This window comes from Lobosporangium transversale (genome assembly GCF_002105155.1).
Source record: "Lobosporangium transversale strain NRRL 3116 chromosome Unknown BCR41scaffold_19, whole genome shotgun sequence".
In the NCBI taxonomy this organism is placed as follows: domain Eukaryota; kingdom Fungi; phylum Mortierellomycota; class Mortierellomycetes; order Mortierellales; family Mortierellaceae; genus Lobosporangium; species Lobosporangium transversale.
Genome location: NW_019028997.1, coordinates 461,001 through 479,995, shown reverse-complemented (window position 1 = coordinate 479,995; position 18,995 = coordinate 461,001). Strand labels below are relative to the sequence as shown.

Below are 18,995 nucleotides of genomic sequence, written 5' to 3'. Positions count from 1 at the left end.
TTGGGAGCCATGCTAGACGGATGGGAGATTAGGAGGAAAAGGTCCTTGATGTCTGGGATATCCACGCTTGTTTATAATCTCACCAAATGTTCTGTGTCTTGCGTTCATAGGCGGTTAATCGCAGTTTGGTTTTCGTATACCCCTTGAAGAACGTAAACAAAAATGCCTTTATGTTTTATATTTGATACTCATCAATTTACCCTTTTTACTTGTCCGAAGGTAGAATGACGCCTAGCCAATGGATGCTATTGCAAGTGTGTCCACAGGTCCTTGGAGAAGTCCATTGAGGAAACTCGGTTCCATCCAGGACAGATTTATTCCCAGCACTCTTCACAAAAGTAGCAGAATTACTTGGTGGAGTTGGCTTTAATTGCCTTGACAAGCTCCTGCAAGATTGGTTCGACAATCTAATCAGGGCCCTTTCGGAGCGGCATCAAAGCAACTCTAGGTTTTTGGTTGTTTTGAACGAGGCGCAGGATATGGGGAGGGGAGGCTAAATACCAGTGTATTAATAACGACGACACTATGCGACCAATATTATCAGAATTCTTTCATGGATTGGAGGGCTTATCAGGGGATTTACCACGAATTTGCATAGTTCCTTGCGGGATAGGCTTTTGTATTTATGATCCTGCTTGGGTTAAGAGAACTGGCAAAGCTTCAAGGAATATCGAGAAGTTCTCGATGACTCGAGGTTCAAGAGTGCAGTATCGTTTCTTAGATGGGATAATCAAGCAAAAGTCCGGACATACTTCAAGACACTTGTGCGATATTTGGAGAAATAAAGTTCCTCAAGCACTGCATCAAAGCTGAGAGATCATTTTAATGATCAAGCAATCGAGATGCTATATGCTTGGCCCTGTGGTCGTCTCCGTCCAATGATCACTATAATAGAGAACGTCATTGGACGTGCCGATGCCGGCCTTTGGAAGCAAGAAATCAAGGGCCTGGTGTGGTCGCTCACTGATCCAGGATATGAAGAATCTGGTAATCTATGCCATGAGTAATCAAGGATTCTGAAGCGTATCAACAAAGGGGATACAGGAATTAAAACCAGTGTCGACATCAGGGAAACCTTCGGTCGAGCCGTAAAGAATGAATAGATTACTATATAGTAAAGACTTGATATTGGAATACAATGAGCCTGTTCCGGTCGAGGCTTCGTTTGCTCGAATTGTCGTTAATCAAAGGAAGAAGGAGTTTACGATTATCGTTGAGCCAATAGCATTTAACTTATTTGAAGTGGATGACCCTGGATTGGTTAAATTGGTTAATAGTGTGTTGCTAGACGCCCCTACGTCTGGCACAAAGGGCACACATTTTGAGTATTTCAGTCCCGCTTTGTTTAATTTCAATCTTCCAGAATTATAACAATGAACGAATTCTTGGATACTCACTGTAATAAAGACTCAATACATAAATCCAAGTTAATCTCGCTTTTTTTTTGTTTCCAAAAGAGAACCCGTCTGGACCAGATATCGTCTTTGTACTGGAATCGGAGGGTAAATATTATCCTGTTTCCGTACAGTCAAAAATCGGTGATAGGGTCAAGAATTAAGGATGCCCACAATACAACTTGCCATAATTGCCTCAAGGAGCACCTCTCATCATCATCCTCTCTACCCGTTTTTTGCTCGAATGACATATTCTTGTTGCTGTTGTTTAGGCCTTACTTATCAAGTTGCCTTATCATGTTGTCTTATCATGAACAAGGCGATTATTCAGTAGCTAAAGCCAAAGAAGTTCCTGCCATCAAAGACAAACGAATAGAAACGACGTCCTTAAAATTAGCTTGTTGAACTTCCTTGAAAGCGCAAGGGAGTCCCTCAAGAAGCCAGAATTGACTCGAGTTGTGGAGGATGAGGGAGAAGGAGGCAAGGAGGACATCAAAGAGAATTGCCGATAAAGCTCAAGCTATGGAAAATAGGGAAGAGCTGAGCAAACCCAGCGGATCAAATAAAAGAAAAAGTGAGTCGACTCAAGTGGAGGACAACAAGCCCGATAGGCCAAGCAGAGATAAGGGACTAAGGAAAAAGTAGCGACCGTTTCTTTTACTTCTTTTTACTCGCCATTGTTTATGACAATGGCACAGACACAATTTTGTAATATAGCACTAATAGATAAATTAAAATATCGCTATTCAATAAACCTGAGCAAGGAGAAGTGAGCACACCAAGCGGATTGCCGCAGCTGCATCATCAGAATTTTCTCAAGCAAGTAGCAAGTTGTTTCTATTGTCTATTCCTATCTTTCCACCCACAAGTTTTGTGTTGGGGCCCGACAAGCCATTCCAGGTCACATCAGAGGAGCATTCGATCAAGCAAGCATCATTCAAGGAGATAATCGATAATATTACTGGTTGACATGATTGTACAGTGTTACAAGATTACAAGGTTACAAGGGAGTATGAGTGCAGAGAGGCAAAATGTTGTTGATCTCATCCTTTATTTGTTTCTGTCGAGAAAATGTTACGTTCAGAACTGTACCTGATATGCTTTTAAGATAAGCATCTCTTCCTTTCCATTTTCCTTAAACACATTGTAAAGGACACACGATATGAGAAAACCTGCTACGATAGAAATTTGATGGATGTTGAAACCGTCTCACAATGTATTTAATGTTCTTCCTATCGTTACCAACTTTGACCACGTAGGGATCTTTGAAGCGCATCACTATTTTGACATTCGATAGAAGCTGAGGTGGTAGAGTAGCAGAAACAGCGACAAAGCAAGTGCCTCGATCTACAAAAGAGCGCAGATATCCAAGTTTCTCGTAATCCGTTCTGAATTTTCCACCCCATGTCCCAATGCAGTGTGCCTCATCCACAACTGCTGCAAGCAATCGGCGCTTCCAACACTGATCCATCCAAAGTGTACTGAGCGCATTGCTCGCAAAGAGGATCTCTGGTGAAACGAATATGGCTTTATAGCGTCCTTCTATCAAGCTTTGGATCGGAATGAACATTTCGCTCTTAAGATGAATGCTATTGATGCCTAATGATGTCAGCTTTTCAACCTGCTCGTCACCCAACACCTTCAGTGGTGTAACAATGAGTATGGTGGTTTTTGGCCAAAGTATTAGAGGGAAAAAATAGATCAACGTCTTCCCCCATCCAGTACCAGCGATTAGGATGCAATCTTGACGTTCTTCTATCTTAGTCACGATGTCAAGCTGTTCATTTTTCAAGTCAAATCCGAAAGCTTTCTTGGCCTCTTGACGAATATCCTCGGAGGGAATGGGAGGAGTTAGTTTTTGTGCGAACATTTTTAATTGTTTGATTTATGATTTTTTGTTTTTACTTTTACTTGTTTTTATTTTTATTTTAGTTTTTTGTTTTTGCTTTTGTTTTATTCTTTATTTTTATTTTGTTTTAATTTTTTATTTTGTTTTTGTTTTTGTTTTGTTATTTTTATTTTGAGAGGTGAAGTTCTAAAAAAAATCTATTTAATGTGCACTAGTGAGAAGAATGAAGAAAGAGGAGGAGAAAAAGGGAGTGAGATGAAGAGAAGATGAGAGATGAAGAGAAAGGAGATGAGAGATGAAGAGAAAGAGAATGAGGGAGAACTGTAGTGGGTACAGACGGAAAGAGGCAAGGCCATTTCCTCGCAAAAAAACGACTTTGACAAAAAAGAGAGCCATTCCCGTGGAAAAACGACTTTGACAAAAAAAAGAGAGCCTCACCCCTACGATCTGCTTGACTTTGACAAAAAAAAAAAAAATTCCCCTGCGGTTCGTGCGACTTAGAAAAATTTCAAAAAAAAAAATGTTGACCCCTTTAAAATCGCAAGTTTGGTCCCAGCGTTAGTGCAATGCACATAAGCCACACAGGCTGGTGACGAGCCTACGACTTGGGCATGGTCGAGTAGAGTGTGCCATTACTATCCCCTACTATATACATCGGATACATCAGATGAGAAAGGGATTTGTCATGGGAGCTGTGGAGGTAAATTGCTCCGACCTGAAGATAGGGCTTGCCGACATGAACCAGATCAACAGATATTATCTTTTTTTATCTTTGAATGTCCTTATTCAAAAAAAAAAAAAAAAAAAAAAAAAAAAAAAAGTACGCAGAGAGTTCATATTGCTATATCCTTTACCTCAATTAACAGCCACTTCTACCTTTCAAACAGAGGTGTGCTTTTTATGTTGATTGTAGTCTTTATGAAAGTTAGAAATGAAAAAAAGAAAAAATATCTACAATCTTTTTCAGAACATGTAAGATTACTGTTACACTTTTTTTTATTGATGGCAGAATAATTGACAAGTAAAATCGATATGAATTATGTAGGCAGGGGAGAAAATGATATGCAATAAATAGAACTTTTTTGTCTTTTCTCTTCCCCCACCTTTCTTTCTTTCATGTTGTACACAAATAGTCCATAGTATTTTTTTTTTCCTTTTTTCCTTTTTGCTTGCACCTTAGACGCAAGCGGCAGCTATTGTTTGAGGGTTGACCGGAATTTGGAATGAAGCAAGATCTTTTGACGCAGAAGCAGCTACACTCTCCCCGACTTGAGCCACGGTTGATGTAGCCCGTTCATCCTTTGAGGGAACCGGAGTCATGGGTGGAGTAGCAACACTTTCCAAAGAGGATGATCGTACGATACCACTACTAGCGCCATTGCTATTACTGCTATCGGTCCCTACAAGAAGAGGCCCTCCCTTATGACCACCTATCTCCTGTTCTGGAACAGGGGTTACAATCTCATCCAGATTCAGAGCCACGGCAGGGCTGGCTAACGATTCGATCGCATTAGCTTGCATCAAAGCTTCCGCAATCAACTTTGCTTTCTCTTCCAACGGCGGTACAGGAATGGACGATGGTGGAGAGGGCGGAGATGGTAATGCTGAATCGGTTGAATTGGTATTGTTGACAGCCACCGGTGCTGATTTCGGTTGATTAAGAGAGTCTGCTGTAGGATAGAGTGAATCTCGGAATGTATTGGTTGTGAGGTTTGAAAAGATGATTCTAGGAGTCTCTTCAGCTGCTGCGCTCAATAGCGTCTTTCCATGGTCTTGTGTGAAAGCATTAGCGGCTGTTGTAGTTGCTGTTGCTGTTGCTGTTGCAGGAGGTAAGACTGTAGATGGCGCATCAATAAGAGGATCGTCATGATGAGGAGGTTGTTCTTGGGTATCGACAACACCGTTAGGGAGTCCTGCGGCCTTTGGCTTGGGACGATGGGTATCAACGGCTTCGATGTCAACCTTGAATCTCTTTTCCTCACATTTATATGCGCCCGGTGTCAATTGAATTAAAGTGTGTAATGGGATCTTGATATATGGTAATCTCTCGAACGAGTAGTTCATAAAGTAGGCATAGAGACATCTCAAAATCGCCTGATGTCCAATGACCAAGACATGATCCTGTCGCTCGAGGTCCATAATCACAGACTCCAGACGTGCAACTACATCACGGTAGGACTCGCCATCCTGATACCGGTAGTTGTACTTGTCATTGTCACGGTTGGCAAAATCTTCAGGAAAGCGCTCCTCGACTTGCTCATATGTCAATCCATCGGCTTTGCCAGCCTCGAGTTCGTCCAAAGCCTTCCAAGCGACCTTTTTGTGAGGGAGATGAGCTGCAGTAGCAATGGTTCTCTTCTTGGTTGATGTCCAAACCTAGAAAAAGAAAAAAATTAAATAAAATTAAATAAAATTATTATTTTGTTGGGTTAGAAACTTTTTTTTTTTTTTTTTTTTTGATGATGTTGTAATAGTGTGTTGTAATAGTGTGTTGTAATAGTGTGTTGTCATGCATTAAAAAAAAAAAAAAAAAAAATCGTGAGAGAAAGTGACCAAGTATCTCCTGAATTATTGTGTAAATATGGCAAGTCCGGTCTGAATCAAAAAGTTTTAATGAAAAAGGACAAAGTGATCGACAAACAAAAAAAGACTGAGGGGAAGTGGGGATGGAAGGTAGTGCGAAAAGGAGAGACCTCAGATTGGTTTTGAATCGTGGTTTGAATTGCATTGGAAAAGAAAATTATTCGGAATCCTATTCCCACCCAAGAAATAAACTAACCATTCAATACATTCGATACATTTATTCAATAACAAACACTTACGGTCAACCGATCCGCATTGGGAATATGTGTTGCCACCAGTGATGGCAATGCCCGTGCGTACTGTTTACCACGAGCCGAAAGATCAGAGTCTCCTCCTAATAGACCCATCACATTAAACAGAGACTCGCCATGCTATTTATTAAATCCATCCCCAGCAAAAAAAAAAAAAAAAAAAAAAAAAGTTAGAATTAGGCTTTACGCAGGGTTAAAATAAAAAAAAAAAATAAAAAAAAATAAAAAATAAATAGCAAGCAATGTAGTTCAAATTAAGTCCTCCTTGTATTACCCTACTAAAGTAAATGGTCTTGGGAGCAACACGCAGGTTCATAAGATAATAGACGATCCTTGACTGAAGGTATCCACGGATGCGGTTGATGATGATGTGGCTGCCCGCATCGACCAACTTTATAAAAGTCAAGTCTCGATCCTGCTCCGTCGTCATGCTCTCGTAATTAGCTTCATAATGACTCACACGGGCTTTAAAATCCTGAAGGGCCAATTCGGGATCCATCTGGGCATAATCCGGGCAAGATCTCTGGATCTCGGTTGCATTTGTTTGATGCCATGCCTCGTTCTCCAGCAGGGCAGACTCGATGAACATGACCTCGACTTTGTGTTGTTCACATTGTTTCAAGATTGAGTCCCGTTTAGCACGAGTTGCATTGGTCGCATCATAAATACCGACCATGGAACCAGCCCCAAACTCTACATCCTCTGTGGCGAACCAATTGAGCATATCGTTGAAGGCTGTTTGACCTGCTTCGGTCCTGAATCGACATCCGACTTGGTTAGAGGGGTCAAAGAAATGATGAGGTTGAGCAGCCCCAACAAGCTTGCGGCGGTAGTTACCGACATTAAAGACCTTTGAATTGATTCCGAGCCATTGAAAATATCGGCAGACTAAAATGGAGTAAACCAAAGACAATGTAACGATGAGGAAGGGAAGGAAAAAAAAAAAAAAAAAGGACACAAAAATGAGACCAGGTGAGGGTTTTGGAACAGGGCGGACTCAAAAAAATACGCAGACGGTGCATGTGCATCGAATTATTGATGCAGATGTAGCCAATCAAAGCGGTTGTAGAAAGGACCCAGAGCATAAATATGCTTCTCAAACAAACATGTGTAATTTTGGGTCATAAAAATAAAAAAACTCTTTCTAAATAAGAGGGTATCATCCAAGGGTAGTCTCGGAACAGCCGAAACCAGCTGTCAGACGAGGGAAAAAAAAAAATAATAAAAAAAAGCTCTTTTTTACTCCGGGATGAGGAAAAAAGAATGTCATGCATTACAATAGAAAGAATACAGTCCAAACATTCTCGTAATTGAACAAGTCTCCTCCCGTTCAAACATTCAAACAAATCAGACGAGAAGAAAATAAAGGCTTTGACAAGCCCAAATATATTTATCAACGAACGATGAACCAATTCCACAAATAGTTTCTCACGAGTACCGTGCACTCCATTTCATCTTTTTAGCGGCAAATAGTGTGCTTGCACATTGATTAATTGATCCCTTTTCCATCCTTGTGAGGTTTTTAATAATAATAATAAAAAAAAAAGTTTTCTTTATTACCTTTCTGTGCTACCAGAGTCTTGGAGGTCCCTGGCAACCCGACCAGCTGTTGTAAGAAAAAAAGAAAAAAGTTGGTAAGAAGTAGGAACGAAAAGTTTAAAGTAAAACCATCTAATACTTTTAATTCACGAGGGCTTACCACACAGGCAACCTTGGAACCTGTTTGACACGTTCACGAGGAAAAGGGTAAAAAGACCGGAGCAAGAGCGCGAGGGAGAGCAAAGGAACAAGAGCGTGATTTTTTAACTTTAGCTTTTCTTCTTCTACCTCTTCCTCCTTTATAGTTCCATTAGGTTGAAAGAAAGAAAAGAAGAAGGAGGAGAAAAGACACCAACCTGGATTAATGCTCATGAGTAGGAGTAGGCGAGGGAAGGATGGGGAAAGAGAGAGTGTAAGAGAGAGAGGGAGAGAGCGAAAACAATTTGACGGGAATGGTTCTTATTGCTGCTGCTGTTATGGTTATTGTTGTAGTTAGTAATGGTGATAGTAGTAGTAGGGAGGTTAGGAATGAAGGGGGATTGAGAAAAGGAGAGAAAGAGAAAGAGAAAGAGAAAGGAGTTTAAAAGAGATTTGAGTGTGTGAATGTTGGTGTGATGAAAAGTGGTCCAGTGTGGGGTAAAAAAAAAAAATTGTCTGGACAAACAAGTAATGTGTCCGTGGGAGAGGTGTTGACTGGTTGCACACATTCACCTGTAAAAAAACGTTGAGGTTATTTAATTTAACTGATCCGCTTTTTTCGATCTCCTCTCCTTCAACATGTGCCTCTTAGTCCATGGTAATGAAAATAGACTTTATTTTTTTTTTTTTTTATTTTTTTTTTTTTAGCTCTCACATTTGTTTCTTTTTTCTATTGCCATTGTTGTTGCTGTTGCTGTTGCTATTGCTATTGCCACTGCTACTGCTTTTGCTGCTTTGGCTGTTGCTTCTTCTGCCTTCTACTTTTGCCTCCACTTTTGCTTCTACTTCAGCCCCTGCTGCTATCACTGTTACTGTCCTTATTATTGTCTCTCTTGTTTTAAGCCTATTGAAGGCATTTCCTTTCTCTTCATCTCTTTTTACTCAAGAAACCCCTTCTATTGGTGCACAACAATTAGATGATATTAGTTTTTTGGCTTGCTTCTTCCATGGCCCAAGTCTATCCTGTTTGCATTTGAGAATGTCTGTGTAATGAGTCCGTGTGTAAAAAAAAAAAAAAAAAAAAAAAAAAAAAAGCTCGAATGGGCGCAATAAAGACAAATTATGCCATCATTCTTACGGGTCCATCAAAAAGGGGGAAGAGAAACGTCTATGGTGATTAGTCTCACAAAATTAAATCTTTGGTCAGAAACAACTTTTCTTCGTATGATTTTTAGATCTATTGAAGCCTCTCGCTTTTGACATTGGACTGGAAAGCATTATTACAAAAGATCCTAACATTCGTATTCACATCCACTTTGATAAAAAAAAAAAAATCGTGCTCGGGTATGAAGAAACGGGATATTCGAACAAGCAACTCATGGTCAGAATGGAGTTCTGAAATGATTCATGTAGATGACTACAGCCTTAAAAATCACCGAATTCCTCTGAAAGCAGAATAACATGGATCAAGTTAATGGTTCTCTTTTATCAGTTTCAATCTACTTCTTTTATGACAGTTGCAGAGGTAAAGAAATAAAACAAGATAAAATAAAAGCGTAGTCTAAAAGGGTTACGTACAATAATAACAACAGCAATAATAACACATTTGTAATAACTAGTCATTATAACAATAACAATAGTAATAAAGCTCTTCGGCGCATATTTTAAAAGGAAACCTCATTGTGCCGAAGCAATTCCAATACAACTACCCAGATCATCAAATTATCACAACCAACTTGAGACCGCCCATAGAGTAGCCAAAGTGCCCGTAGTTGACAACATATTCGTGTATCTAAACTACGCCACAGGAATCACATGCAGGACACTTCTTGAGAGTGGAAGCATCATTGACACCAACAACAACGTGTTTATAGTGCGCCTTTTAACATTCATTACTCATTCTCCTTTTCCTTTCTTATGATCTTCCCTGCCACCACAGTTTCTCATTCTCATTTGTCCCACCTCTATGGACTGTCTGTCATCGCCATCGCCATCCATGGCCTAATTAGCATTTAATTGCAATTTGCTTTCAGCACCTCATTGCATCTGCTATGGCAAATTATAACTTCTTATATTTTATGTTCCTGTTACTTCTCCTCTCACCTAATGGTTCGAATGGTTCGAATAGGAGCACTGATGAAAGGTAGCAAGCATTGTTACGCGTAGCGTAGGCTCGGTCATTATGTTATTACACCCAACCAAAAAAAAAAATAAAAATAAAAATAAAAAATAAAAATAAATAACATCAATAAAATCAATACAAGTTTAATATTATCATTTCCTATTGTGCCAATGGTTCGAATGATTCGAGTATTGAATAGCATTCGAATCGATAACGAACTTACCTCATTCGATTCGAACTCGATACTAATGAAATTCTATTCAAATGGTTCGAATGGGGCTGCAGATGAAGATGGGAGCTTTATTAATGCAAGGTATGAGTGCTATATACATATGCGGCTCCAAGGAATAAAAAAGAGAGGTACAATGAAGTGGAATATCCATCCAGTTTTGCATGTTTGTGTATCAACACCACCTTCGACGATTTCCTCAAACTCATCGCTTCAAGTCCACTCTGGTGATTTCCCAATAATTTCTGATTCGAACCCAAGAAGATGTCCATTTGAGATGAAAGTGCCGTTGACCAGTTCGCTATCCATGCAATAAACGGCTTCAATGGGTGTTCGATCTGTTTCCTTTTCCTAGGCAGTGCTCCTATTCGAAACACTCGAATCCACTTTCACTGACTTCGAATTCGATTCGTTTTCGAATAGAAATCTAAATTCAAATGCTACTCGAACCATTCGAGTCGAGTCATTCGATACTCGAAGGGCGTTATTCGAGTCATTCGAACTATTCGAATCAATCCAGATTAGGGCTTATTCGAATCGAATAGGAGGAGCACTGATCCCGACCAATTTGTTGGATATAATCTTGCTTCTGGCACTTGTTTTTTTGGAGTGGGTTCTTTAGGTTTCGAAACTGTTACCCGCTTGGTTGCTGTCCGCTCAGCTTGTCCATTCCGGAGATAGGATTAGTCCTTCCACCAGTGTTGTTAACAGCATTCACTTTTGGGATTGGAGTTGTTACTGTAGTAAAGATGAATGTGAATGAGTTGATTGGAGAATGAAAATGGGAAGAGGAGAAGTGGAAAAAGAAAAAAGAAAAAAACTCCAGTACTTAAATCATATGTCGCTCTCTTGATGCCATTGTGATATATCAGTCACATGTAAGTAGTAATTTCGCCGATCAATCATTAGTTATCATTTAAAGATTTTCTTTATCCCTGTTAAATCAGTAGGAGGTGATCAATAAAGGGACTTTCCTATCCAAATGCTCGTTAGAAATTAGTGCAATGATGAATCAGAAAAAGATCACGTGTGCTTGATTAATTTGTTCCCTCCATAGTTTTTGTCTGTCAAGCCAAGTCGCGTCTCCTACAGTAGTTTTCTAGCTCCGTGAATAGCTCCAAGAATTCTAGAAGAGCCATAGATCAAAAGCCAAGGCTCATGGCGCCAAGGAACCTTGAATTAAGATTGCATCAGATATGTTCCTCGGATCCTGTGTATTAAGTTTGCTCAACACTTGGAGCTCCGCATGTGGTAGAAGTCATTAGGAAGAATTTGAGTAAGCTTTATTTAGAGTTCTTGAAACGCGTCTCCGCTCCAGCCAAACAAATATAAATATCGTAGACTTGTAACATAAAGAACCTCAGTCTGCAATAAAACTATTCTTGAATCTATTCTAGTCCTTAAGCTCATTCGTGTTTCTCATTTACTTACCTTTCCTTGCAATCGTTTTGTCAGTCCTTGACATTCGAAAACAAATCGAAAACGAACTTACCTTATTCGAATTGAACTCGATATCAGTGAAATTCGATTCGAATGGTTCGAATAGGAGCACCGCTTCTGGCCAAATTATTGAACTTGCGACGCTGCTACTTCTTCCTGATTTTATCACAACCACCCGAAGAGACAAGGCTTCAAGCCAAGAGGCTTTATGGCTCGTTCTGTTCCGGTTGTCATCATACATTGAGCTCGATCGCATGTCCATTATTTTTGTAAGAGATGGCAGTGCAATTTCAAGAATTATCAAGGAAAACATCGGTCTTATTGCGCGACGATTCGAACCTATCTTGATGTGGGATGTGCAGAGACTGACAAGGATGAAGCTTGAAAACTATGCTGCTGCGGTCTCTTGTAAAGGTGGACATCCAAGAGTGTGGTCCTTCGTGGATGGAACTGTCCGAAAAACCTGTCGACCATCTTTTGGACAGAGGGTAATGTACAATGGGCACAAGCGGTACCGTGCATACAAATATCAGGTTCTAGTGGTTCCAGACGGTATCATCATCCACGTAGGCCCTGCACCACTAGGGAAGACACATGATTTGACGATGTGCAGACAATCAAGATTGATGGAGCTCCTCAGGCAACATGTATTTACTTCTGAAGGACTTAGGCTTACTGTCTATGGCGACTCGGCGTACCAACTAGGCCCTCATTACCTGGAACCATACCCTGCTCATGAAGGGACGTCGAGACGAGAAAGAGCTTTCAATCGCAATATGACACAACATCGGGTAGCTGTAGAATGTGCAATAGGAACAGTCTCGCTACTTTTCCAATCTGGAATTTTCGTCTACCCAACGCATTTTGATGACACCAATTACCCTCCACTTTCGAGTAGCAGTTTTTTTAACCAATCTTCACACTTGTTACAACGGTTCGAAGACTGGAGACTATTTTAATATGCAACATCCCACCCCTCGTAAATACCACAGCCATTGAAATATTCATCTCAAAAATAATAATAATAAAATAATAATAGCAATAAACGCCTAGAATATCTTACCATTACTTTCTTGAACCTTTTTTAGCACCTCTGCCAAAACCTGACTTGTCAACGTTGACTGCTTTAGTACTTGCAAAGTTTCTCTATATCTCCGCTCCTCTGCTTCTGCCTGTCTCAATTCACGCTCTTGATCCATTTTCAGCCTCTTTCTGTTATATTCCTCTTTGATCTCAAGGCGCCTTTTCTCGAGCTCAAGCTTCCGAGCTGCTCGTTCTTTACGTTCTCTCATGCCCTCTTTCATAAGTTCCACTTGCAACGCAAGAAGGTCTCGTTGTTCTTTAACAAAGGCAATAGCTTCCTATTGCTGTTGCTGTTGCTGTTGCTGTATCTCCAAAAAGTAGTACTTTTTTTTTTCCGTACTTTGTTGAGGCAGAGCTGGTATCCGACTCTGATTCATATCTTCTTCTAGCTTCAGTGGATTCCGTAAGGTTTAGCAATTCTTGGCCAAAACGCCTATCTTCGGCTGCCTGCTCCTGTTGTTGAGTTTTCTGTTGTCTGGCTTATACAATAGCGTCATCGGCTGCTTGCTTTCCTTCACAGAGCTCTTCTAGCAGCCTCCTCCTTTCTGTTTCATCGGGTGATATGCCTGTAGCTGATTTAATGTATGCCTCGTACTTCTTCTGCTCTTCCTGCAGCCGATCCCAGGTGTGCTGACAGAGGTGCGACGTTTGACCTTCGTGAAGTATGGATTATGGGGTCTCTCTTTCCAATCATAGTTGTGAAGAAATTCGACCACTTTGTCCCATGTCTCAGCGACCTGTCCGTGAGGGGCACGGAAAGGTTGATGCAACGCAAGTGCTCTGAGTAGTATGAGCTCCTGCATGGAATCTTTTCGGAATTTAAGCCGCGTAGCGATTCTTGGGGTCTTATTGGAATCTTCTCGTTCAGAAAGCTCTGTTGTTTCAGCGACGCATGTTTCATCGACATCATTGGTTGAATCACCTATAACAATGGTGCTCATGTCAGATTTACGCGGCATGTCGACAAGTGAAGTAGAAAGAGAGTTTGACAGTGTGTGTTGGCCTGACAAAATTTGTTGAATTTTTCGCTTGACACCTTCCCTTTAGTGCAAAACATCTGATCCCTTGGCCGTGAAGATAAATAAATTTTAATTGAAAAAAAATCACCCAATTAACAACCATCTTGTCTCTCCCCCGCAACTACCGTCGTGAAAAGATATCTCGTCGCGAACGAGCAATATATCTTGCCATCGACCTGGCAACCGAAGAAATCTAACGTTGCATCGATGCCCCAAAAAAATGGCATGTATCTCCTGTGCTAGTGAATTCTATTGTCACCATCTATTGGTTAAAAGGCGTTCGATACCTGAATCCTTCTCCGTATGGCATTAAACCTTCCTCCCCCCTTCTACCGTGATGTTACTCTCTCAGAACTATCGCCCGAAGACTTTTTAATGCTTTCCATAGGACACCAAATCTGTTCAATTTCATTGCGGAACTTATAGAAACACACCCTGTCTTCAGCTCCTCTGGAAGAAAACAGACCGATGTTGTAGTTCAGCTAAAAGTGGCACCTCACCGATTATGCCATTATGGATCTCTCTCAACGAAACCGCGCCATTCGTCGAGCCATGACATGTCCATCAGGCTCAGTAGGTCGGTTCGTTAAACGATGCAAGTGCGCTATGCACCAGATCAAGCAGAAAAGGCCGTTATTATGAAAGCCTTCGAAGATCGTTGCTACATCCCTTCCATAATTGGTGCTATGGACGGTACAGACCTATCACTTTTTCGTGCACCAATCATGTCTCGACACTCATGGCGCACTAGGAAACAATGATTTGCAATGGGTGCAACAGCTGTCTGCGATTACCGTGGCGAGTTCACCTTTGTCTTTACAGGATATGTTGGGAGCTGCCACGGATCTTCAGCTTACAAAAGTACTTCCCTGTTCACGCACACAAAAAAGTACTTTAACGCTAACGAACGCTTGTTGGGAGACGCAGCATATGGATTGCCTCGGACGGTCTTAACAGGATACAGAAAGCAGAATGGCGAAAGGTCTCAGAACCAAAGCACTTTTAACCTCCTTCATTCATTAGCAAGGATTATCGTTGAACACGGTTTTGGACTGATTAAAGGTCGTTTTGGATGTCTCAAAGAACTCCGAGCCGATATTACGAATGAGCGAGGGGTTCGCCGTGCATGTCAGATAATATATGCTTGCGTTGTTTTTGCATAACCTACTCAAGCTACCCGAACTAGTCGTTCCCGATCTGGATGAAGGAGTTCTCATACGCTACAAAAAGGAAGCTACAGAAGAACAGTAGAAGGAACTGGAAGGTGAAACGCAAGGGAATAAGAGAAAAAGAAATGACGAGGATGAGAGCGAAGATGAGAATGAGGAAGGACCTAGGACCCTCGGAAACAAGACAATGCACGCCAAGAAAGACATGATATTATGAACATGGCCATTGACAGGATAAATACGAGTGGTAGATCAAAGAAGCGCCCTCATTATTATTATTAAAAACTGCACTTGGTATTTATATTAATTGTTTTTGCTTGAAGTATCTGACTGTGTATTTATAATTGTGGATGAGTTTGGGCCGGACATCCTCTCCATTTTGAGACGTTTACACTTGGCAAGTTCAAGCTGCAGCTGGAGTTCGAGTTGCCTTGTTTTTTGACGCTCTACTTCCAACCGAATCTCCTCCGCCCTGCGCTTAGTTTCCTCTTCCTCCGCCCTGCGCTTAGTTTCCTCTTCCTCCACCTTGCGCTTAGTTTCCTCTTCCAAAGTAATTCGTCTTGTCACCTCAGCTTGCTCTATGCGCTTGCTTGACTCCTTTTCTACTCTGGCCTTTTCCGATAACTCTCTTGCTTTATCAAGGCCTTCTATAAGCTTGTCAAGTTGATGGTTTCTCTGTTGCCTCTTCGTAGTTCGTGATGTATCCTCTACAACTCGCTGCTTTCGCTTATTCAATTTAGTAGCTTTAGCAGTAGTTTTAGCATCTGCAATAGACTGTTCTTCCTCGCTTTCTTCTCTTTCTGTGGTGTCATCTTCGCATGATACAATTGTGTGGTCTGTTGGATTAACAGTACACTCAATTATTTTCCTAGGAGCCAAAGACCATGACGTAGACTAGACCGGCTCTAATATGTAGAAAAAGCTGCATCTATTAAGAATCTTGGGCCTCAAAGTTTCTTCATCATTGTCGTCGCCATTGCCTGTACTGTTCTTGAATGCATTCCTTTCCTTCCAGATTTTCTGCATATGTGCGATCTTGTTCTTGATTTGCGCGGCGTTAAGCGATGCTCCATACTGCTCATTAAACTCCATGGCGAGCTGTAGATGTATTTTACTTTTAGGTGGTAGCGCTTGGTTTCTCTCGCCCGCGCCTCGCAAGACTTCATTAGTACACTCATTCGAGAGTTTCTCTGCAAGGAATTCATCCTGTTCTTCAGTATAGACATGTTTCACTTTCTCGTTGTCATTTAATCTGGCCTTTGCTGTAGCTCTAGATTTAGATTCTGAAGGCTTAGTTACTTTTGAATCCGGCTGTTTGCGTTTTCGAGTGCCAGTTTCTGCTAACGAAATAGCAGGTGATGGTGGAGGCGAAAATGGAGAGGTCGCAGTGTTTCAGAAATGGAAGAACTAATATCAGGCTGAAAAGTAATTAATTAGATTGGCAAAATTAAAATTCTGAATATATTGAGCTACTCTAAAGTCATGGTGGTTACATATACCTGTATGTCTGACTTAGGTTGTTGATGACGGGGAGGCTGATGGATTATTTTATAGTGTGGTTGATAGACTGGTTGATAGGCTGGTTGATAGGTCTGATAAAGAGAGTTTTGAAGCAATGGATGATGGAGTTGTGGATATTGTGGGGGCTGTTGAGATTGATAATAGTGGACTGATGGTGCAGCCCTTTTTATTCGCACATCTACAGGAATACAAGATGAAAATGTCGAAGGGAGAAATTTGTTTGAGTTGACACGAAAGAGCACTTCAGTGATTTGAAACTATGAGGGGAAGCAGTGGTTGAAGGATTGAACCAAACTTGATAATGATAACTTAGCATCTTGAGAAAAAGTCCGATTTACCAGCTTTCTCGATGTAGACAAAGGGATAACGACTTTATTGTTGTTGTTGCAGCTGCAGTTACAGCTGCAGACCTGTGGCATTTCTGTAATGACCTCCAGGACCTTGTCAGGATAGAATGCAGTATGTGGAGGTTCGACTTTAATAGATAAAAAAGAATGAACTTTTTCAAATTGGATCCTTTTTAGAGCAATTGATAAGGCACGATGATAAAGATACATTGAAAACTTTCCATACCTGTTATCATCAGCGTCTAAAAGAAATGGAATGGGATGACTATTCAGCTTGAATCGTAGTGCATCCGGAAACACTTCTCGAATGTCGTGCAACTACACAGAGCATGATGAGTTACCATTACTTGCAGAAGTGGGGGTGGTTCTGACACAAATTTCTTCAATGTTGTTGGTATTTCGGAATTGTTGATGTTTTTGTTTTTTTCATTTCAATGGATGATGAAGGACGAGAAGATGAAGGATTTCCTCATTTCTAAAGACTTTGCCAACTTTTTCACTCTTGTCACTCCAAGTGGCGAAGGAGGAAAAAGAAATACCGTCTTTTGTTTGATCCTGAAGCTCACTCGCTTTTGCGCTTTGCTCATGTTGTACAGCTTGGTCTTGCTTGTTTTACTAGCCACAGGACATTGCTATAGTGCGTGCCAAAACTGATGCAATAAATTGCATTTTTCCATTCATTCCTCATTCTCCTTCTTCTTTATGATCTTCCCTGCCGCCGCCGTTTCTCATTCTCATTTGTCTCACCTCCATGGAGTCTCATCGTCATCGCCATCAGTGGCCTAATTAGCATTTAATTGCAATTTGCTTTCAGCATCTCATTGCATCTATTATGGCAATTAACAACTTCTTGTTTTTATTTATTCCTGTTACTTCTCCTTTCCCCTAACGATGTTCCCTCCTTTAGCCTTATATAACTCCCTCATCCTCTTCGGCATACCACAGTATAGTTTGTGTAAGAATTCAGGAGGGATATGTGTCCATACGTCTTGGACTCTCTCCCAGAGATCCTCCATATTCTTTGCCTTGTCTGGATAATGATCCAACTGCACCTTCATGTATGCCCATATGTTTTCTATTGGGTTGATGTCAGGAGAGTTTGCTGGCCATTCCATGAGAGGTATCTTAGACTTTTGGATATAGGTCATTGCTATTCTTCCGGCATGAATCCTAGCATTGTCTTGCTGAAATATAAATTTGTCCTTATCCATCAAGTAGTAATCCCTGGACTTAAAAATATAATCCTTGAGAACGTCGACGTAGGTTACCGAATCCACCATGTCTCGGAGCCAGCAGCCATCGCCTGGTCCGTAGTAAGTTATACAACCCCAGAACATCATTTTCCCTCCGCCACCTTGCCTTGTCTTTTTGATATGATGTGCTCGTAGAGTTTTATCCCATCGATGCTTGTAGTAGTACTTTCTTCCGCAGGACCCAACTCTGCTAAAGATGGTCTCATCTGAGAACATGACGCTCTCCAGTCTTCTAAAGTCCAGTCCAAGTGATCCTTTGCAAAATTATATCGAGCATAGATTTGCTTCTTCGTCAGATCAGGCTGCTTCTGTTTTACATATGCCCCCATATCATCCTGCATAAGGAACCTCCTGATGCTCGATTTACTAACCTGCACTCCTTCCCTCAATTGAACAAGTTGTTGGCATCTTTTAGGGTCTCCAATACACCCATGTCAAAAAATCTTGATAAAAGCTGTTTCGTTTTCTTAGTGACTTTGCAGGGTCGGCCCCCTCTTAGCACTGGAATACTTTCTTCGCCTCTTTTCCTAATCCTTTGAGCTGAGGTAACAGATATCCCTAAACTCTTTAACACTTCTCTGGAAGACTTTCCCTGATGAAGTAGAGCAGTTGCATTTTGGATAGTTGATTTGGATAGCGATTTCATGTTATGATAAAGATATGCCAGATATGTAGAGTGTCGCTTGGTGTATCAGTGGTGATGGTGCTATAAAGAAAGAATAAAGAATAAGAAAGAAGTAAGGGATGGACAAACCTGACATGTACTTTTTACCAAAACTGATGCAATGAGACATGACTATACAAATGGCTAATTGCGTCATTGATGAGAACAGCGATGACAGTCCACGAAGGTGAGACAAATGAGAATGAGAAGCGGTGATGGTAGGGAAGATCATTAGAAAGGAAAAGGAGAATGAGGAATGAAGTTAAAAAATGCAAATTATTGCATCAGTTTTCAGAAGTACGGCAAAATCAGTATTCCTAGAAACTAAACTTTTGCGCTTTCCATCTTCAACCTCATCTCCAGCACACAGGTTTTAATACATTCTATTATTGTC

General features: G+C 40.9%; 3 protein-coding genes across 3 annotated transcripts; all 3 read right to left on the bottom strand.

Moving 5' to 3' along the window:
- Positions 1-960: 960 nt before the first annotated feature.
- Positions 961-3,264, bottom strand: BCR41DRAFT_396475 (P-loop containing nucleoside triphosphate hydrolase protein; the record flags this gene model as incomplete). The annotated part of the gene is made up of 2 exons (XM_022028805.1): positions 961-1,016; positions 2,637-3,264. The coding sequence occupies 2 exons, from the start codon at positions 3,262-3,264 to the stop codon at positions 961-963; spliced, it is 684 nt and encodes a 227-aa protein (XP_021881264.1).
- Positions 3,265-4,221: 957 nt separating this feature from the next.
- Positions 4,222-8,246, bottom strand: BCR41DRAFT_353959 (6-phosphofructo-2-kinase-domain-containing protein). Its single transcript, XM_022024241.1, has 6 exons — positions 7,973-8,246; positions 7,777-7,796; positions 7,638-7,683; positions 6,352-6,965; positions 6,066-6,197; positions 4,222-5,619 (listed from the first exon to the last, which is right to left on the bottom strand). Exons 1-6 carry the CDS (start codon positions 7,986-7,988, stop codon positions 4,420-4,422), a joined length of 2,028 nt encoding a protein of 675 aa, XP_021881263.1. The 5' UTR covers positions 7,989-8,246; the 3' UTR covers positions 4,222-4,419.
- A 3,821-nt stretch (positions 8,247-12,067) lies between these two features.
- On the bottom strand, positions 12,068-13,587 carry BCR41DRAFT_422291 (hypothetical protein; the record flags this gene model as incomplete). The annotated part of the gene is made up of 5 exons (XM_022030134.1): positions 12,068-12,499; positions 12,612-12,884; positions 12,969-13,017; positions 13,115-13,258; positions 13,366-13,587. The coding sequence occupies 5 exons, from the start codon at positions 13,585-13,587 to the stop codon at positions 12,423-12,425; spliced, it is 765 nt and encodes a 254-aa protein (XP_021881262.1). The 3' UTR covers positions 12,068-12,422.
- Positions 13,588-18,995: the final 5,408 nt, after the last annotated feature.

What these genes read in the sequence shown, in the direction of transcription:
- BCR41DRAFT_353959 (XM_022024241.1), bottom strand. An exon ending in GACTCTGGTAGCACAGAAAG is followed by an intron (nt 6,966 to 7,637) that starts GTAATAAAGAAA and finishes ACTCCATTTTAG; the next exon opens with TCTGCCGATATTTTCAATGG. An exon ending in CCAATGCGGATCGGTTGACC is followed by an intron (nt 5,620 to 6,065) that starts GTAAGTGTTTGT and finishes TTCTTTTTCTAG; the next exon opens with GTTTGGACATCAACCAAGAA.